Consider the following 16,172-nt stretch of genomic DNA (forward strand, 5'->3'; position numbering starts at 1 on the left):
AAACAAACAAACAAACAAACAAACAAAAAAAATCTCTTCTCTCATGGAGCTTACATTCAGACGGTCGACTAGCAATGCAGCTCCCCACTGATATTTGACATTTTTATCCTCTACCCTGTCAACGATGCCCCCAGATTCCAGTCTCAGTGCCTGTGTGCCTGAGTCTTAGAAAACTGGACGGTCAGTGTCTGGAGATCGGAAGGGGCCTACTTTCTTGTTTAAGTTGCTGTTCCTTTTTTCCCCTTTTAATGTAAATGTTAATTAAATTATAACATCTACATAGAGAAGTGCACACACTTATGTACCCTTTTGTATATGGGTTCTTTCACTCAGCATTACCTGTGTAAGATGCATGCATGTGGCTCTGTGTTGTCATGGTTTGTTCACTCTCATTATTATAGGCATATATTTTTTTGCACTCTCACTTCACTGTGCGTCACAGATAATGTGTTTTTTTACAAATTGAAGGCTTGTGACAACCCTGTGTTGTCAGATGATGGTTAGCATTTTTTAGCAATGAAGTATTTTTTTAATAAAGATATACCTACATTGTTTTCTTAGACATATAACACACTTAATAGACTACAGTATGGTTTAAACATAACTTTTATATGCACTGGGAAACCAAAAAGATCATCTGACTTGCTTTATTGGGATATTTGCTTATTGCAGTGGTCTGGACCGAACCCACAATATCTCTGAGGTCTGCCTGTCTATAGTATTGCATTGCGTGAATATTCCACAATTTATCCATTCTACTGCAAATGGACATTTGGATTATTTCCTGTTTGGGGCTGTTTAAATAGTACTGCTGTGCACACGTGTGGCTCTGTCGTTAGGTAAACGTCTGCTCTCCTTTGAGCTATATACCGGGGAGTGGAATAGCTCTGTCATAGGATATGTTTAAGTTCAGTTTTAGTAGGTTCTGCCAGTTTTCCACAGAAGGATGTACAAAGGGGGCTCCCCCAGTAACGTATAATAATTCCGGGTGCCGAACGTGGTCACCAAGACAATGAAGCCATTCTGAGGAATGTACTGGTATCGCATTATGATTTCAGTTTGCATTTCTGTAGCACCTACTGAAATTAAGCAGGAGATCCTGTTCATTTTAAACATGACAATTAAACAGAACCACCTGTCCACCCCAGCTCTTTTTCTTTTTCACAGACATTGCAGCATTCTTGGGCACCCCTTTTATGCTAGTAGTAAAAACAAGAGGTCACTCCTGTCCAAACATCTTCCGCAGCCCCTGACTGGCTTTGTATTTCCCCAGTAAGAAGAAAAATGACTCAGGGAAATCGGCCAAGAACCCCCGGGACCGAGTGCCTACGTATCAGTATAACATGAATTTTGAGAAGGTGGGCAAATGCATCATCATAAACAACAAGAACTTCGACAGAGTGACAGGTGGGTGCTGTGGGCATGGGCTAACATCTCCTGTTCCCTTCCAGTTTCTTCAGCTTGCATTCAGACTTGTATCAGACGCTCATCAGGAAGACACTGTGCCCACCTCCTGTGGCAGACAGCCCCTCCTCAGGTGGTATTCGAGTGTCCAAGAGAGAGGGATGCGGGGAAACTGGGAACTTTCAGTCTGAGAGTCCCATCCTGTGCGTTAGCGGGTGTAATATTTGGACCACGTGTGGGATTTGGCTGAGGATCAAGGCGGGCTGTTTGGGCTGACTGGGCCTGAGAGTCGCCATGACGAGGCTCGCCTTTTGTGGGTGGGCTGAGTTACCCTCTCCTTTGAGTTTGCTTCTTATTTCAGTCGCTCATCTAAATGGTGACCTTGGCAGCATTTACACCGGAGCGCCTGGCCTGATGGTGCCAGCACGTGGCACTCATCGTGGACTCGGTGCTTGATTCCCACAGGAATGGGTGTCCGCGAGGGAACAGACAAAGATGCTGAGGCTCTTTTCAAGTGCTTCCGAAGCCTGGGTTTTGATGTGACTGTCTATAATGACTGCTCTTGTGCCAGGATGCAAGATCTGCTGAAAAAAGGTGCACTCCTGCCCTTCCTCCTTCAGTCTTCCTCCTTCTCCCCACCTGGTCTGCGGAAGACACCTTCACATGCAGGAGGGAAATGTCTCAGCGTGGGAAGCCCTTCCTTCCTCTGGGTGACTCCATACCTGTCTCTGGGGCACCTGTCTCTCTGGAAACTTAGATCTCCCCCTAAAAAGGTGAAAGCAGCTTACATCACAGCAAGAGAAATAGGTTCTGTATCTACAGAATGGTCTCAATTTCAAAACGCCAATTCCTAGGGAAGTAACAAATCTACCTTTCTGTCCAGAACAGAGTTTAAGTATAAACTTTTCCCTGGTGGCAGAGAGAGAATAATAACCCCATACACTACACCTTATTTTTTTATATGACATGGTCACAAATTTGTTTCTTTAGATCTTTAACACAACCCCTGCATATTGGCCAACAGTATTATCATGCCCATTTCATGAATATAGGGACAAAGCTTTAGAGAGGATAAAGGCCCTGCTGAAGACATAGTTAGTAGGGGCAGAACCAAAACTCAAGCCTTGGTCTTCCGATTCCAGAACAATTACGTTTTCTATTACCCCACACCATGTAGTGGAAGCCACCTAGGATATTCTCGCATTTAGGGCAAATGATTGAAAGTAATGGCCTCCCAACTCATTAGGTGGTGACCCATGGGCAGAGGGTAGGCACACAATTCCAATCAGTGCTGCTTTTCTTAGCTGTGCAGCTAAAAAAAAAAAAGACCCCCCTCCCCATAACACTCTCTCTTAAGTACCCTCTCTTATATTTTTAAAAACTAGGCATCTTGGGCTTCCCTGGTGGCGCGGGTCATGTGCACCTTAAAAAGGCATCTTGGGCTTCCCTGGTGGTGCGGTGGTTGAGAGTCCGCCTGCCGATGCAGGGGACACGGGTTCGTGCCCCGGTCCGGGAAGATCCTACATGCCATGGAGTGGCTGGGCCCGTGAGCCATGGCCGCTGAGCCTGCGCGTCCGGAGCCTGTGCTCTGCAACGGCAGAGGCCACAACAGTGAGAGGCCCACATACTGCAAAAACAAAACAAAACAACTAGGCATCTTTTCCTTATTTCTTCAAACAGGAACCTTAAGAGCCCACCTTCTGTACCCTAGTAGGCCGCATGGTAGAGCAGACTGGAAGTCAAGAGTACAAATTTGGGGTCTAGTCCAAGTTCTAGCAGCTGGGTGAGCTAGGCACAGCATCTGTGCCTTCTTGGTTTTTTACTTTCCTGAAATACGGATCATGATACCATCTCCTCCTGCTTCTTGGGGCTGCAGTTAGCATTAGCTGAGGGAAAGTTTGTGAATGTGATTTGAGAAGGGTAATGGCCTCTACAGATGTAAGGGCTTGTCCCAATTGTAATTTCTGTCCTTATGAAAAGTAAGTTATTCTACCCATGTCCAGGGCATGTCAGGATCACAGAATTCTCATTTATTGTCCTGTCAAAATAGCAACATGGTGATTTTTCTTGACAGGACAAAGTTCTAGGACCTCTCCGAGATTCCATTTTTTTATCAGTGAAATAAAGATAAACAAGGCCTACTTCAAGCGGCTCTTGTAGGGATTAAATAAGATAACTCCGGCAAAGTACCTAGATCACTGTCTGCCTGCAGTAGGTGCTCAAGAAATTCTTCACTATTTTTTTTTTTTTGGCCACACCGCACAGCTTGTGGGATTTTAACTCCGCAACCAGGGATAGAACCCGGGCCCTCAGCAGTGAGAGTGTGGAGTCCTAACCACTGGACCTCCAGGGAATTAAGAAATTCTGAATCTTCTTCTTCCCTCATCATTGATGAAGAGAAGAGAAGAAGACAGGATAGGTTATAGTAATTAGTTAGTTAGAACCACAGAACCTTAGATGAAATCAAGCTGAGCCAACCCATTACATAATTTATGGTTCCTCTCCTCAGTATCCTAAATTGACAGCCAACCTAGCATTTTCTTTCTTTCTTTTTTTTTTTTTTTGTAATCTTATTTTTTACTTTTTAAATTGTGGTAAACTACACATAACATAAAAGTTACCGTCTTAAAGACTTTTTTAAAAAATTAATTAATTTATTTATTTATTTTTGGCTGTGTTGGGTCTTCGTTTCTGTGTGAGGGCTTTCTCTAGTTGCAGCGAGCGGGGGCCACTCTTCATCGCGGTGCGCGGGCCTCTCACTATCGCGGCCTCTCTTGTTGCGGAGCACGGGCTCCAGACGCGCAGGCTCAGTAATTGTGGCTCACGGGCTTGGTTGGTCCGCGGCATGTGGGATCTTCCCGGACCGGGGCACGAACCCGCGTCCCCTGCATTGGCAGGCGGACTCTCAACCACTGCGCCACCAGGGAAGCCCTTAAAGACTTTTACGTGTACAGTTCAGTGGCAGTGAGTACATTCACATTGCTTGGCAGCCATCACCACCTGTCTCCAGAAGAACTCTTTTCATCTTGCGTAACTGAAACTGTCCCCATTACACACTAACGCCGCATTTCCCCATCCCCGCAACCCCTGGCAACCACCATTCTGTCTTCTGCCTCTGTGAACCTGATTACTCTAGGAGCCTCATATACATGGAATGGTAGAGTATTTTTCCTTTAGTAAGTGGCTTGTTTCACTTAGTATGTTCTATTTTCTTTAACAAATACTTGCCCAATACTCTTGTGGTCTGCTTTACAAATATCAACTCATTTAATGGGTACTGTTGTCTCCATTTTACAGACAAGGAAACCAAAGCACAAAATGGTTAAGTAACTCACCCAGTGTCACAGACCTAACAAAGGCCACACTCTTTAGCAACCCCATATGCTGTCTCCCAGCTGCTGCCTGAAACCCTCCTACCCTTGGGGTTCTCTTCCTCATGAGGCAGCCTCGTTCTGGTTTCAGACTGAGTGAGAACTCTAGAATTCTCCCTCTCTCTTAACTTCTCTCCAGTGTCGTCCAGGGGTGCTCCTCCACCATCTGCCCGTCCCTCTCTGTCAGTAACAGCTGCCAGGCTGGAAGGGAATACTACCTCTGAGGTCCCACAGGACTTGGGGTTTAACTTTTCAATGTTTAAATCGCTTGCAGCCTCTGAAGAGGACCACAGAAATTCAGCCTGCTTTGCCTGCATCTTGTTAAGCCACGGAGAAGAAAATTTAATTTATGGCACAGATGGCAAGACAGCAATAAAGGACTTGACAGCCCATTTTAGGGGGGATCGATGCAAAACCCTGTTAGAGAAACCCAAACTCTTCTTCATTCAGGTAATCCCTTTCCAAAGTCCATAGAAATGGGAAAAGATTACACAGTGACTTGGATTGTATCATTTTTTACAAATCTACATGCTGTTTCTATTGGGGTATGCAAATTTGGGTTGTATTTTTCTACCTCTAAATGCTTGCCATCTGCATTTAGATTGCATTGGGTCACAAATTATGAGAGTTTAAGACATTGCAATATTTTTATTTGCGCTGCTTACTGATTTGACACATTATCAAATTATCTTGAAGATTGTTGCGTTGCTAGTACATGCCAAGCGTAGACAACACGGGGACACAGCAGTGAACAGCACACGTGTTCCTGTTCCCAACTTCACGGAGTGATCTCTGCTTTGATATTTAGGCTTGCCGGGGGACAGAGCTTGATGATGGGATCCAGGCCGACTCGGGGCCTATCAATGACACAGATGCTAATCCCCGATATAAGATCCCAGTTGAAGCCGACTTTCTCTTCGCCTATTCCACAGTTCCAGGTATCACGTCCATTGTCTGCTAACCAGACCATGCCATCCGTCCCACCATCGACATGAAGGCTTGCAGCTATGTCAGTTTCTTACTGCTGCAGCAATAAATTGCCACAAACATAGTGGCTTAACACACACAAATGTATTACCTTACAGTTCCAGAGGACGGAATTCCAAAATGGGTTGGCAGGGCTACAGTTCCTTCTGGAGACTGTAAGGGGGAAAATCCATGTCCTTGCTTTCCCGGCGTGTTAGAACCACCTGCATTCCTTGGCCCGTGGCCCCCTTCCTCCAGCTTCAAAACCAGCAACCTCCCATCTCTGACCCTCCCTCCACCCTTACACCGCTCTTTCTGACCACAGCTGGGAAGGGTTCCCCTCTTTTAAGGACTCCTGTGATTAGATTAGTCCCATCTGGATAATCCAGAATAATTTCCCCATCTTGTTTCCTTGACCTCAATCACATCTGCAAAGCTCTTTTTTTGCCGTGTCTGGTAACATATTCACAGGCCCTGGAGTTAGGGCATGAACATCTCTGGGGGCCATTATTCTGGGGGCCATTATTCTACCTACCACAGGGACGTAGTCACTTTTCTCCCCAAAGAAGGCTGAATTCTCTCATTTATGATTATTATTATCACTGTTGAGAATTATAAGAACAAACATTTCTATGGCACTTTACAATTTACCAAGTGTTGTTCATGTCTTTTACCTCAATTATCCCTGAAATAATTGTGTAGGTAGTTAGGAAAGGTGTTCCATCTGTCCTAATTTTACAGATAGAAGAAAAAATTGAGCTTGGGTGAGTTTAGGTGACCTGCCCAAGGTCATATAGAGATTTTGGTACGTAATAGAGTTAGAGCTCAGACCAGGATTCTTTTATATGGCAGCCTGTTAAGAGACACCAGAAATGCCTGTAGCAAGCAAGCCACCTTATGATTAACCGAGCTCCGGGTCTGCCTGAGTGAGTTCAGTGAAGTTCCTTTGTTTGGGGTAAAAACCATCACTAAGTTAGAATTCTCCCAACTGTAGTAGTAGTTTGTCAAGTGCTTGATACAGAGGTACTGGTTACAGTAAATAGGCCATTGTGTTTAGAAAACCAGTTCTGGCGGGATCTACAGATGGGGTTTTGTGAGAATGATAACGTCACAAGTTTTAAGGATTGTGCGTGGAAGAAGGAAATCTGGTCTCCTGCCCGTGAGAGGGAGGCGGAGTCACGGGAGCATGTGTCTGTGTAAACCAACCTGTTACTCAAGTTGGAGGTGCTCTGAGCCAGGTCTAGCAGAACTGAAGGAAGAAGGGTGAACTCTAGGGAGGCAGGTGAGAGAGGCTTCCAGAAAAAAGAGCTGCTGTAACTGGGTCTTGAAAAACCGAACAGCAGGAGGAAGGGAGAGATGGCTCACCAGACAGAGTGCCCAGGGGCAGGTGGCCCAGTGCGTTGGTAAAACTCAAAAGGCTGGACCACAGGGGCTGTCAGTCTGCTCCGGCTGCGCTAACATAAGACCACAGACTGGGGGGGCAGAAATTCATTTCTCACCATTCTGGAGGTTGAGATCAAGGTGCCGGGCATTGTGGCTTCTGATGAGAGCTCTCACCCTGGCTTGTAGACCGCTGCCTTTTCACTCCCATGGCACGGAGAGGAGCGAGAGGCCATAGCACAGGGTGTGGCCGGGCATTAGCAAGGTTCAAACCCGGACAGGTAGACAGGGGGCCACGTTGTCATGGGCCCTGTGGGCTGTGCTAAGCAGCCTCAACTTCACCCTAATATAGGGGTGCGACGGAACTGTTTTAGGTAGGACAGGGACAGGATGAGATTTGTGTTTTAGAGTGGTTACCCGTAGGACACATACCTGCACGGATAGGCGGGGAGTACTGTCACTTCAGAAAAGCATGTGCGAAGGCCCCAAACCCAACAGCTCCTACTGGGTGGTGAGCGGAGCAGTGGCCAGGTCAGCTGATTTCATCTCCTTTCTCTCCCGTTGAAGGCTATTACTCATGGAGGAACCCAGGGAGTGGCTCCTGGTTTGTGCAGGCCCTCTGCTCCATCCTGAACGAGCACGGGAAAAGCCTGGAGATCTTGCAGATTCTCACCAGGGTGAATGACAGGGTGGCCAGGCACTTTGAATCTCGGTCTAATGACCCATGCTTCCACGAGAAGAAGCAGATCCCATGTGTGGTCTCCATGCTCACCAAGGAGCTCTACTTCTGAAGATAACCATTCCAGGGGCGCATTCTAGCTGAGAAGCTACGGATCATTTGTTGATGAATCAGATTTTTTTTGAATCTCGGTCTAATGACCCATGCTTCCACGAGAAGAAGCAGATCCCATGTGTGGTCTCCATGCTCACCAAGGAGCTCTACTTCTGAAGATAACCATTCCAGGGGCGCATTCTAGCTGAGAAGCTACGGATCATTTGTTGATGAATCAGAATTTTTTTTTTTTGATGCTCTTGAAAGATCCAGAAATTCTAAAAGATTTTAACTTCAGGAAAATTGATTCAACAGGAAACTTTCTGGTGCTGTCTTATCGTCTCTGAATTTTCAGAGACTTTTTTTTTTTTAACTTTGTTACCCATTTGGTGACTTTCTCTTAAGATTAATTTTCTGTTTGTCTTTCTTTTTCCTTGTTGTCACACTTAGTACATAACAACAAAAATGACCTCTGCAGATGAGTTTTGGCTGTGTCCACCGTGATTGGTGGTGACTTTGGTAGACCATCGGAGTCATATTTGTACCTGGCAAAGAGAGTGCTTGACAAAAAACAGCCAGAGGGATATTCATCTGCCTGTATTGCAGAAAGTGGGTATTGAATGCGGTTTGAGTGATCATTTTCATTGGCTTACAGCGGATTCTCGTGCAGAAATTCCCAGATATGTTAGAGGGGGAAAAAATGTAATGATTCTAATATGTAGTAGTCAGGATCCAGTCAGGAAAACAGAAACCATTCTAAGTATTTCAGTAGAGGGAATTTAATAGAGGAAATGGACATACATAGATGATGAAAGAGAAGATAAATGAAAGGAAGCTGTTACCACCTAGGGCTATGAGGAGGTGTGGTTCCCTGAGTCCAGAAGCTAGGGTCATACACAGGAGCTGGAAACATGGTTGGGGGCTGGCTGGTAGGAGCTGGAACCACCTAGGAGTTGTGGGAAATGGAGCCGTGGCAGGAACAAAGCCATTGCCCGAGATGGGGCAACACCAGATGAGTCAGACATGGCAACATACCCGGGCTTCACCTCTCCTTCTGCCTCTAGTCTTCCTCTAATATCTTACCCTTCCAGCCCTACCTGGAAGCAATCTGGCAAGGGCCCTGGGAAGTGTGATTTCCTGCAATACAGAGCATAGCAAGGGATAGTGAGGCAAGGGAGGAACAGAAATAGATATGGGCCTGGCTCACAATGTGAATAGAAGGAATCCTATGTTCAGTGAGTCATCCATTCAATCATTAATTCATTGAGTTGTCAGATAATCTATGTATTACGTGTTATGTGCAAAATCATCTATTTTAGCTTTAAAAATCTGCCTGGAACTTTTTAGATTATTCCAAGCCTTATTCTGGGTAAATTTTTTGTTACCTCTAATTCTCTAAATGGGGGAAGGTTTATGGCGAAGATATTTGCACTGTGTTTTCAAGGTGGTGTCCCCTTTTGAATCCTTGATAATTACTATTTTACTCTGCCTGATAACTTGTTAACAAACAAATGTTTATATTTATTGATTAAAATGTGGTTGTTTAATTCCTAATTTGCTCAGTTTGCTTTCCTTTTGAAGATAATTACTATTTTACTCTGCCTGATAACTTGTTAACAAACAAATGTTTATATTTATTGATTAAAATGTGGTTGTTTAATTCCTAATCTGCTCAGTTTGCTTTCCTTTTGAAGTTTTTTTTTATTTCAGTGGGAAAATGAGAAAACAGGGTAAGAATTGACCCTAGTGACTTGACCTCAACACAAAATGTAATTCATGTGTTCTTTTGAAGCTAGAACACGAATAAAACAACATGTAAACAATCACTTAGGAAGCTGAAACTCTTCACATAAAGGGTTAATGAACATGTAAAGCTGTTTGTGATGGGCTGGCCCTTTTTAATTTGGCAACAAAATCAGATGGTGTAAAAGTATCTTCTTTCAATAAGAAAACTAATTTAGGGCCAGTTTAGTAGACTTGTCCCTGTTTCCTGCCATCTAAAATATACCAAATGTTCAAAATTTAAGTGGTGATCGTAAATGAAGAGAATCAGTAAGCACCGACCCCACTTTTCTCAGAATTCACAGGCTGTTCTTTGGGAAATAGACTACCCCGTTAAAGGTTCCTATCTTAGAAATAAATATGCCCAAGTGCATCGTAATTTGAAGTAAAAACCATAGCACTCTACTTATTGATATTTGCCTTGTAAGCTTCATTAAAGAGACAGAAGTGATTCCAAGTGTCAGCATTAATTTTTTTTTTAATTCTCTGAGCAGTCATTAAGCTTATAAAGTAATATTACCTCGTGCCCCTTAGTCCAGAAATATAAATCGCTGTTAGGAAAGAGCCTTCGTTTATCAAGATCAGAAATCCTGTTCCAAGTTGGCTATGTGTTCATACCCATCTCCATTCTTAAACTTTCCAATCTTTTTATAATCTGAAATTCTGATGACAAATTACACTAAAGGAGAACTCAATCCTGGTGAATACACGTTCCTGGTTATTGTTATTTAAAATCCAAGCTTCCCCCTTGCAAAAGTACCAGGCAGAGTGCTGCTGTCGGTGAGGAAGATGCCTCACTTGGCATGGTGGGCTCAAGTCTGGGTTTCTCTTTGTTTGCTTTTTCTCATGGTGCCACTAGCCTATTTTAAGTGCCAGCTTTAGGCTCTGCCTTGAGCTTTTTCCTCTGAGCAAATTTCCATAAACCATCGTAAGCCTATTATGTTTATAAATTGCCCAAAATAGGTCTCAAAGTGCTGGGATGCAGTGTATTCAACATGGTTTGAAACCTCAAGAAAATCAAGGCTTCTCTGTGAGAAAGAAGATAATGTCCTCTGAAAGGACATAGACACTGGTTGACAAATCCTTTCTTTTGTCCAGCCTTGCAGTGCGTCTCCTGAAATCTTTTGTCCAGATATTCTGGCCACCAAGGATTGCCTTTTGACTTCCTAGGAGCACACCTTTCCGTCTGGCTTTCCATCTGTCAGGCCTTTTCCAGCAGACGTCTGGCCAGGTGAGAAGCTGCGGTGGTCACCAACTTAAAGCCACAGCAATGCATCTGTGTCCTTAGGCAGGGACGCAAATAGCAGTAGCCCCAGGTACCATGAATTTCCAAAGGCATGTGATCCTTCAGAGTTCTCAAAGATAATGCAAGATCAAAAGGTTCTTTTACACACTGTTTTGCCTTGTAAATGTTTTTGCCTTGTAAATATCAATACCAAGTGTGTGCCGGGCAACATCCACATCCCCTGGGAGCTTGTCAGAAATGCAGAATCCCAGGCCCACCCCCACTCAGCAAGAATCTGCATTTTAACCAGATCCCCAGGGGATCCACATGCACAGGACAGTTTGAGAAGCTCAGTTTTGAGGGCAAGGACCACTTGTTTACACATTTTTGCCTCCCCTCTCCACTGAAACTGAAGCTGATAATATAGTATATACCTAAAAAGAATTCATGAAAAAACATTATCTATTTTGGAGTTTTCACGGAAGACATGTTTCAAGCACATCTTAACCTTCAGCAAAAATCTTCTTGTAAAACTCCACCATGCCCTTAATTTCCATGGTATACTTTCTATGCACTTCTCCATTTTAAATGAACCTTCTGCTGAGTGATATAATAGGACTGTTTTTATGTTCTCAAAGTGCTTGAGACTATGAATTGCAGGCTTTAAGGTGTCTTCCTAGACAGACTGGGATTAAGGGAGCCATTCTGCGCATGTTTCTGTGGGCAGGAGCTGTTGTGCATTGAAACCACAGAGCCTGTCTCTTCCCACCAGTCCTCCCAATAGAGAGAATTATTGCCTGTCCCTGCCAGTGTGCCCTCGGGCCATAGATCACCCTTCCGATAGATTTCAGGACTTTGTTTTGGATCAGATGGCAAATAATTCTTTCTGATTCATAAATCATTAACACAAATACACCAAGAACACATGTGGAAGACCCCAGCCACCACCGCAGTACTGGTGTGGACGTGGAAACTGCGTTAGCTTGCAGGTTCATGCTTGAATAGCCTTCTAAAAGTACATGATCAACATCTGAAAACCCAAAAGCCGAAGATGATGAGTTGGCTTTGGCGCGAGCTTTGGTTTATATAAATATTTATGGCACTACAGTTTTCTGATAAGTTTGTTTTAAGCATTTAAAGCCAAACGATGTCAAAGGATTTAAATTTGGAAGGCACGTGGGGTTGACATAATTGCAGAAATACAAGGCCAGGCATTTCTTGAGCTTTGATAGTCTGACCGAGGTGGATGGCATGAGGTTCAGGAAGGATTTGGGAAAAAGAGGGAGGTAGAAACAGTCTGATAGGTTTGGTCTAAATTGCTAGTTCCAGGGAGTTCCCTGGTGCCTAGTGGTTAGGACTCCACGCTTTCACTGCCGTGACGGCCTGGGTTCAATCCCTGGTTGGGGAACTGAGATCCCGCAAGCTGTGCAGCATGCCAAAAAATGGAATGAAATGAAATGAAAAATTGCTAGTTCCAGCTTAAGTTGTTTAAGGCATACCTCAATCCTCACAGCATCAGACTTTTTTCTTAGGATCCAGGGTTAGCAGAGGTGCTTTTAACCATCAGTATTTAGAAACTTGGCTCTGAGTCCCATTAAAAGATAAACTGAGGCATATTACAATTTTAGGAATTTATTTGCTCCAAAGGGGAAGTGGTTAGAAGCGCTCCCTCAAAGGGAGCTGGGGAAAATCTTTTACAGGGAAAAAGTGGAAGCAGAAAGGAAATTATTGGTTGGCTATAGCCTAAACCCTAGTTGGCTGTGATTGGTTGTACTTAGCTTTCGGTTTCCTAAACTTGAGATGTTTATAGGCTTAGATTTTGATGTGCTTATGTCGGTGCAGCAACACTAGAGCCGCCTTGAGTCTGATGGCCTCCTTGTTTAATTAACAGTCTGATCAAGTTCTAATCCCAGCTCTGACATTTGACTGTTTAATACCCATATAACCTTAGACAATCTTTCTGTTTCCCCATCAACCCATGAGGATAGTAATGTTGTGAAGATTAAATAAGATATGTATGTAGAGTGCTTAGCACAATGCCTGGCACAAAACACTCAATAAAAGGTAAGTATCGAAGGATGATGAAGAAGATGATGATGTGAAGACAATGATTTTAACATGAAACATGGAAAAGGCAAGAATGGAAGATGCTCCCCTGGATCCTCCACTCTTTCTGCCTCAAAGTGAGGTCTCCCAAAAGTGCAGGAATTACACCAAAGATTGATTTATACAGCAAACATTTAAAAAGCCCTACTAAATGCCAGATGTTGTATTAGAGGTGGGGCTAAAAAGATGACCATGAAATGATACTTTCCCCAGAGGAGGTAAACAAATCACTCCAGTAAGATAGTAGCTTATTTTTGTTTATTTATTGAGTTGTGCATTCATTACTCTGGAGTACAGATGAGGAGGTCTCCCTCTGCCTAGGGATTCAGAGAGGGGTTCCCAGAGGACATACCTAATTCTCTTCCATTTAGCCTCCCAGCAAGGCTGAGAGGTCAGCAGGTAGAAGGTGGTTCCTTTGGTTCCTTTACTCTAGTGATTCTCACATTTTAGGGTGCCTGAGAACCCTGGAGGATCTGTGTATGAAGCAGATTCCTGCACCCCACTCTGCCCCCATTGTAATTCAGTATTTCCAGGTTGGAGACCAGGACTCTGCATGTTTGACAAACCTGCCTGGAGATTCTGATGTAGGTGGTCCTAGGACAGTGTATTTTATATTGATAGTAAAAGCCTCCCTTGCAGATCAGAGTGAGTGGCAGCAAAACCTCAGTTAAACAGCTAGGAAAGGGACTTCCCTGGTGGTCCAGTGGTTAAGACTCCATGCTCCCAAGGCCCAGGTTCCACCCCTGGTCAGGGAACTAGATCCTGCATGCCGCAACTAAGAGCCTGCATGCTGCAACTAAAGATCCCGCATGCCACAGCTAAAAAGATCCCACACGCAGCAACGAAGATCCTGAGCACCGCAACTAAGACCTGACGCAGCCAAAAAAAAATAAATATAGGAAAAAAAAAAAAACATCCCAGCTACGAAAGAGCATTAAAGGGCCAGCCATGCATTGGCTATTCTCAGATCTGGTGACTTAGTCAGTTTGGACTGCTAACAAATTACTATAGAATGAGAAGCTTAAATAACATTTATCTCTCACAGTTCTGGAGGCTACAAAGTCCAGGATCAAGGCACAGCAGATTTGGTGTCTGGTGAGAGCTTGCTTCCTGGTTCATAGATGGCCATCTTCTTACTGTATCCTCACGTGGCAGAAGGGACAAGAGAACTCTCTAGGGTTTCTGTTATAAGGGCACTAATCCTATTCATGAGGGCTTCACCCTCATGACCTAATCACCTCCCCAAAGCCCCACTGCCTAATATTGTCACATGGCGGGGGTGGGGGGCTAGAATTTCAACATGTGAATTTGGGGGAGGGGCACAAACATTCAGTCCATAACATATAGCTAGCCACCCTATCCCAATTCCAAATGTGCTAGAACTAGAGAACACTTGCCCAGGAACTTCCAGAGGCTGAACAGGAACTTCAAGCCCAGGGTGACTTTTGGAGGAAGCTTGGGAAGTGTGAGGAGCCTGCAATGAATGGGTCCAGGTGCACTGGCTTCTCCAGCTGGTATCTGCAGGCACACCTCTTTCCTCTTCCTCTCAGATCACTTAGGCAATCATTTCTAGGCAAGATGGGCCACTCATGTTTTCCCTCTCCTCCAGTGCCTCTTAGGTACCACAATGTAAAATACTTTCTCTAACAACATTACTGACATTTTTAAAGGAACTTTTCTCTACCACACCTTTCCTAATTAATATTAACTGGTTTAATGTTAAGTAAGGAAGGGAAAAATTAATTCTCAAGTGTATGTTTTTTATACTAGGATATATACAGGACCAACTCTTAAAAGCTTAGGAAAATCAGCATTTGCAAATTATCTTTTCTGAAGCTTCCAGCTGTATTAAGTGCTGACAGTTTTTAAGCACTGAGATGAAAGAGACAAATTATTTTTCTTTTGTGTTGCTAATTACAATTTTTCTTGGCATTATGAAGCCTGCTTTTCTCTTGAGACGTTTGCCAGCATACATTAATTGCACAAATATTTACAGACTGCTAAAGCATAGGGGCAGCTTATACCAAAAAAGATATGGAACACTTCAAAAAAAGCCTCTCTGACACACTGTATTTGTGGTCTGTTACCCGGAATCAGCATAAACTATTTGCCCCTTAGCCTCAGCAAACGTGTTTAAAGAACGTTGTCCCTGGGTTGACTAAGTGTTTACTTTGCTGGCAATGGATGCTGAAGTCTTCCTTCAAGAGACTTGTGGATGACACTTCTTTTTTTCAGGGTTAAAAATAAGATTTCCAAAAATATGTATGCATCTTATGGATTGCTACGCTGTCAACACTTTTCATCTCCTAGGCCTCCCACATGGCATGGAAGAGGTTTATCCAATGGTTGTTCCAAATCCCAGAAGCTTCAGAAAGCTAAGTTGAACAAGCTGGAAAATTTGAATAGCAAAGCCACAAGGCTCTTTGTGCCATCTCATTTTCCTAGTATGCTAGTTGAGAACAAAGGCTCTGGAGGAAGAGCCCTGTTCCCATCCCAGCTTTGGCACTTCCAAGTTAGATAACCTTGAGGAATCTCTCAAGCTCTCTAAACCTCAGTTGCTCCATCTTAAAATGGAAATAGCCATATGTAGGTACCTAGGAAATTGTATCTACCTCTAAGTGTCTTGTGAGAGATAAATGAAATAATGAGTACAAAGCGCTTAGCACAATACCTGGCACACAGAAAGTACTCAATAGATGTTTGACTATGTTTTTTCTTTTTTTTTTTTAAGAAGATGTTGGGGGTAGGAGTTTATTTATTTATTTATTTTTGCTGTGTTGGGTCTTCGTTTCTGTGTGAGGGCTTTCTCTAGTTGTGGCAAGCGGGGGCCACTCTTCATCGCGGTGTGCGGGCCTCTCACTATCACGGCCTCTCTTGTTGCGGAGCACAGGCTCCAGACGCACAGGCTCAGTAGTTGTGGCTCACGGGCCTAGTTGCTCCGCGGCATGTGGGATCCTCCCAGACCAGGGCTCGAACCCGTGTCCCCTGCATTGGCAGGCAGATTCTCAACCACTGTGCCACCAGGGAAGCCCTGACTGTGTTTTTTAAACCAGCCTGACCTTATTAATAATTTAAGACACAGGAAGGAGATTAAGAAGGAGGGAAAAAATAGGAAGTGCAAGTGGATTCTAATCTACAGAAGAGGCTTTCTGAGGATTATGTCTAC

At 44.0% G+C, this 16,172-nt stretch overlaps 1 protein-coding gene across 3 annotated transcripts in view; it reads left to right on the plus strand.

Annotated features, from left to right (window-relative positions):
• Positions 1 to 7,977, plus strand: part of CASP7 (caspase 7) — a 32,571-nt gene extending 24,594 nt beyond the window's left edge. For all 3 annotated transcript variants that reach the window (XM_028481096.1, XM_007106959.3, XM_007106958.3), the window contains exons 3-7: positions 1,274 to 1,407; positions 1,870 to 1,998; positions 5,050 to 5,225; positions 5,584 to 5,713; positions 7,689 to 7,977. In XM_028481096.1, coding sequence (XP_028336897.1) covers positions 1,274 to 1,407; positions 1,870 to 1,998; positions 5,050 to 5,225; positions 5,584 to 5,713; positions 7,689 to 7,912 — 793 coding nt within the window. In that variant the 3' untranslated portion in view covers positions 7,913 to 7,977. The remainder of the gene's footprint in view (positions 1 to 1,273; positions 1,408 to 1,869; positions 1,999 to 5,049; positions 5,226 to 5,583; positions 5,714 to 7,688) is intronic.
• The last annotated feature ends 8,195 nt before the right edge of the window (positions 7,978 to 16,172 follow it).

Source organism: Physeter macrocephalus, chromosome 20 (assembly GCF_002837175.3).
Source record: "Physeter macrocephalus isolate SW-GA chromosome 20, ASM283717v5, whole genome shotgun sequence".
NCBI lineage: Eukaryota > Metazoa > Chordata > Mammalia > Artiodactyla > Physeteridae > Physeter > Physeter macrocephalus.